Raw genomic sequence first — 3,827 nt, forward strand, 5'->3', positions numbered from 1 at the left:
TCTGTTTTTTTGTCTTATTTCTTGTTTGTTTCACAAGAACAAATATTTTGCATCTTCAAAGTGGTAGGCATGTTGTATAAATCAAATGATACAACCACCCAAAAAATCCATTTTAATTCCAGGTTAAAAGGCAACAAAATAGGAAAAATGCCAAGGGGGGGGTGAATACTTTTGCAAGCCACTGTATTGTTTCATAATCCTAATCCTATATTCCTCCTGTTTTATAATGTGGTCCTCTGTAGCTCAGCTGGTAGAGCACAGCGCTTGTAACGCCAAGGTAGTGGGTTCGATCCCCGGGACCACCCATACACAAAAAATGTATGCACGCATGACTGTAAGTCGCTTTGGATAAAAGCGTCTGCTAAATGGCATATTATTATTATAATAAGAGTTATATTTGTGTGTGTAAACAAATGAAATGATGATAATGATGACCCCCAAATTGTTTTAAAGCTTTATTGAGTTATTATTTGGCTATTCATTCCTGCATAATATTGAATCTAGGCCTTCTTCTTTACACAGTACAGTAATTTAGCTGTATCCATCAATGTTGTCAGTGTGATGCCGATAGGATTGTCCTTGCAGGTGTAGGCTACAGCATCAAAAAGGCTCACGGTGCGTCGAAATGATCTTACTCTCCACGAGAGAATAAAACAAGTATTTGCACAGAAACGCACGTAGAAATGTCGTCTGGTGACCCAGTGTCTTTGTCTTCTTTTAGTAGGCCTAAATCCATAAAGTGAATGAATGTCATTTCTTTGAGGAATGGTAGCTACGCCCTTGTGTCAATGCATGCTCCCACAAAGTGCATTGCTAGAGAGCCATGGCTGGAAGCAGTACATGTAGGGGTAGTATCCATATTGGTAGGCCGGGTAGAGAGGCAGAGCAGGCGGACTGGGCAGGTCATCCCCTCCGTACTGTCTTTGATCGTCTCGAACCAGGACCTTCACCGCCACTTTCTTAGCCAGTGTGGCTGGTGTAGAGTAGCTACGGGCGGCTAGTTCGGCCGCCATTTGCCGCCGTTTGGTCTTATATCTCCGGTTCTGAAACCAGATTTTCACCTGGGTTTCCGTGAGCTTCAGGGCGCCCGCCAGGTCCGCCCGTTCAGGACCAGACAGGTAGCGCTGCACGTTAAACCGATGCTCTAGCTCGTAGACCTGCGCGTGGGAGAAGGCCGCACGGGAGCGCTTCTTGTTACCAGATATGGGTTGGCCTACGGTGTTGTAACAACTCTCCCTCTCCTCCTCATCCTCCTCTTCCTCCCTCTGTTTGTCCTGATCCAGACTGGGTAGTTGTTTGTTGTTTATGTCTGTATTGGAGGAAAGAATCAAGTAAAAGGCGTTGGGGTTATTTCGCGACCTCTTTATGTTTCAAATAGCAACAACGTATGCTAGTCTATGTCTCTCCAACACATTTATTACTCAATAAATGAGAAGTTCAAAGCCAGTAAGTGGGGTTATAATTTTACTCGTAATCATCTGATTATTAAGCATGCTTCTTATTATATACAGCCTATTATTATAGCCTGCATTATTCATCTGATTTGTTAGATTACAGTTGTCAAAGTAATAAGTAATAGAAGAATACATTTGATGTGCATGAAAATGTGAGCCGAGGTTGCAAAATAAAAACAATCGAAAGCCATATCAAATGTAGGCCTGGAAATAACCAAGCAGAACTGAGTTTTTTTCATTATATATGGAATTTAGTATGTTCAGTGCGGAATTGATTTTGTTCACTGTAGGCCTATACGGACAGTTTGCTCACTGTATATGGCTATGGCTTGGTGAGACAAAGCGTTATAGCCTACAGTAGCCTATTGATCAGCATAATCGCATTCCAACAACAAACCTGTATCATGATTGCATTTAGATTCCTGGTCGATATCAATAATCTTATAGACAGACTGAGAGGGTGACGTACCTTTTCTGCATGACATGTATTCCGCATCTTCTCCAGTGGACTCTTCACTACCGGACTCAGATGTGGGGTTCCTGATGTCGCCCAAACCGGGAGAGGAACCAATATTTCCTTGGCGGAAGTGTTTAATCTCCATCTCATCCCGGTTGTGCTCCTCACTGCAGTCCGACGTGGATGAACCCGTGCCCCTCGAGCTCCCATCCCTGCTCTCGGTTGGCCGGTCCTGGTTGGTGGTGGCCAGCTTTAACGTACATAGTTCTGTCAGATCCCGTGAAGTTGCAATGTTGTCTCGTGCGTCACGTCCCCGGGTGAGGATGTCGTTGATTGAGAAAGAGGGGCAGCCCAGCGCCATGATGACATTTACGCAAAACCAACTTTTATCACAACCCAAGTTTTATTAGGATACTCTCTCAACCCACTCTCGAAAGTCGTGCGGCCCTTATCTACAGAACCCTTCAACAATGAAAACTCTCCAGGTATTGATTGGGTTGTCCCCTCCTTTGCTATTTTCTCTCGATCTCCTCCCGATGTAATTTAATTGCGGTGAAACAGCCTCTGGTCTAATCAACAGCGGATGTGTCAGTATATGTCATATCTGCATTACAACTCTCACTTCTGCCACTGAAGCCTGCGCTGATTGGCTGTCTGAGCTGGTTAGCCCCGCCCTGGACCGCCTTGCGGAGAATGTCTATCCCTCAAGCACTTGATTTTAATTGATGACGGAGAGATAAACAGGCTACTTGGGCGTCATTTGGAGACGAGGAGCAAAAGCCTGTAGTGATTGTATAAGTGTTATGGACTATGATGGATGGAGGTAGCACAAATTCAGCCTTTTTAAAACTTTTGTTTGAGTTTGACTCAGTTGTTAGGAATTAGGAACATTTAGTGACCCTCAGCAGTTAGGGGAAAGGTCTGCTGTTATGTGAGGGGATTTTGTTGAGGGAAATATGTGAAAGGCTATTGGCTCGCGGTGCCCTGCAAGATCTAAGAACATTGTATTTGTGTACTGACGGATCAATAACTATGGATGTGGAGACTGTCCTGCGCTATAGCCTCAGCGCCTCTGGCCTCATAGGCTATCCACACTCATTATATGAATTCCGTGGGCCTACGCATTTGAAGATTAACCGACATACATTTTTTTGGTAAAGAGGGTATGAAAACAGTATTTTAATGATCTTATTTTAGTCTACAAATGTGTGCTGGGCGCCTCTGTCCATTTGATTGTAAGTAATACCAAAAAGTTACGTTCATAGAAGGTCCTATGTGTATTTTCCTCATGGTTTTAGAGCGTTTTTCTGACACTAATGTACATTTTTACAGTCTTTATCACCTTTCTTGTGCTTTTGCCTTGATGTGGATTTGAAGCTAAAATTGTGCGTAAAATGGTTTTACAGTAGGCTATACAGTACATGTCCCATCGATCAAATACTTCAAAACTTTCAGCGAAATGACTGTTCAATCAAAGTAATATTTTAAGTTTACTTGTGTGGCCTTCATAACGGATCAAATGTCAGGTGAATGTAGTAGGCCTATATACATCAATGTTGGTACAATGAGTGAAGCGGTTATTACCCTCTTGGTTTTCTCTTTTCTTAGGCCTTAGTCATGTGTGTGTTACCAGAGGACGTTGAGATGTGGAATTACATTAAGATGTAACTTTTGTCTGCAGATGGTTTTCAGAGAGTAACAACAGATCTTAGTTGGTCCAGTGAAGAAAAGGATGGAAAAACCAACGCACACATCAATTACGCATGACATTTTTTAGAAATGTGAAAGTGAATTGTAAGCGACTGCTGTTCATTTAGAAACTATACAATTTCAGCAACATAAAGAACTTGGTCACCTGTTATACAGAAGCTCTTCGTAGTAACCATGGCGAGGAGGCTGATGTATTTGGAAACGGG

The 3,827-nt window shown here is 42.8% G+C and overlaps 1 protein-coding gene across 1 annotated transcript; it reads right to left on the reverse strand.

Annotated features, from left to right (window-relative positions):
- Window positions 1-555: 555 nt before the first annotated feature.
- Window positions 556-2,272, reverse strand: LOC311100654 (uncharacterized protein; the record flags this gene model as incomplete). The annotated part of the gene is made up of 2 exons (XM_084141586.1): window positions 556-1,309; window positions 1,924-2,272. The coding sequence occupies 2 exons, from the start codon at window positions 2,270-2,272 to the stop codon at window positions 786-788; spliced, it is 873 nt and encodes a 290-aa protein (XP_083997712.1). The 3' UTR covers window positions 556-785.
- Window positions 2,273-3,827: the final 1,555 nt, after the last annotated feature.

Source organism: Coregonus lavaretus (assembly GCF_964263955.1).
Source record: "Coregonus lavaretus genome assembly, chromosome: 25".
Taxonomy (NCBI): domain Eukaryota; kingdom Metazoa; phylum Chordata; class Actinopteri; order Salmoniformes; family Salmonidae; genus Coregonus; species Coregonus lavaretus.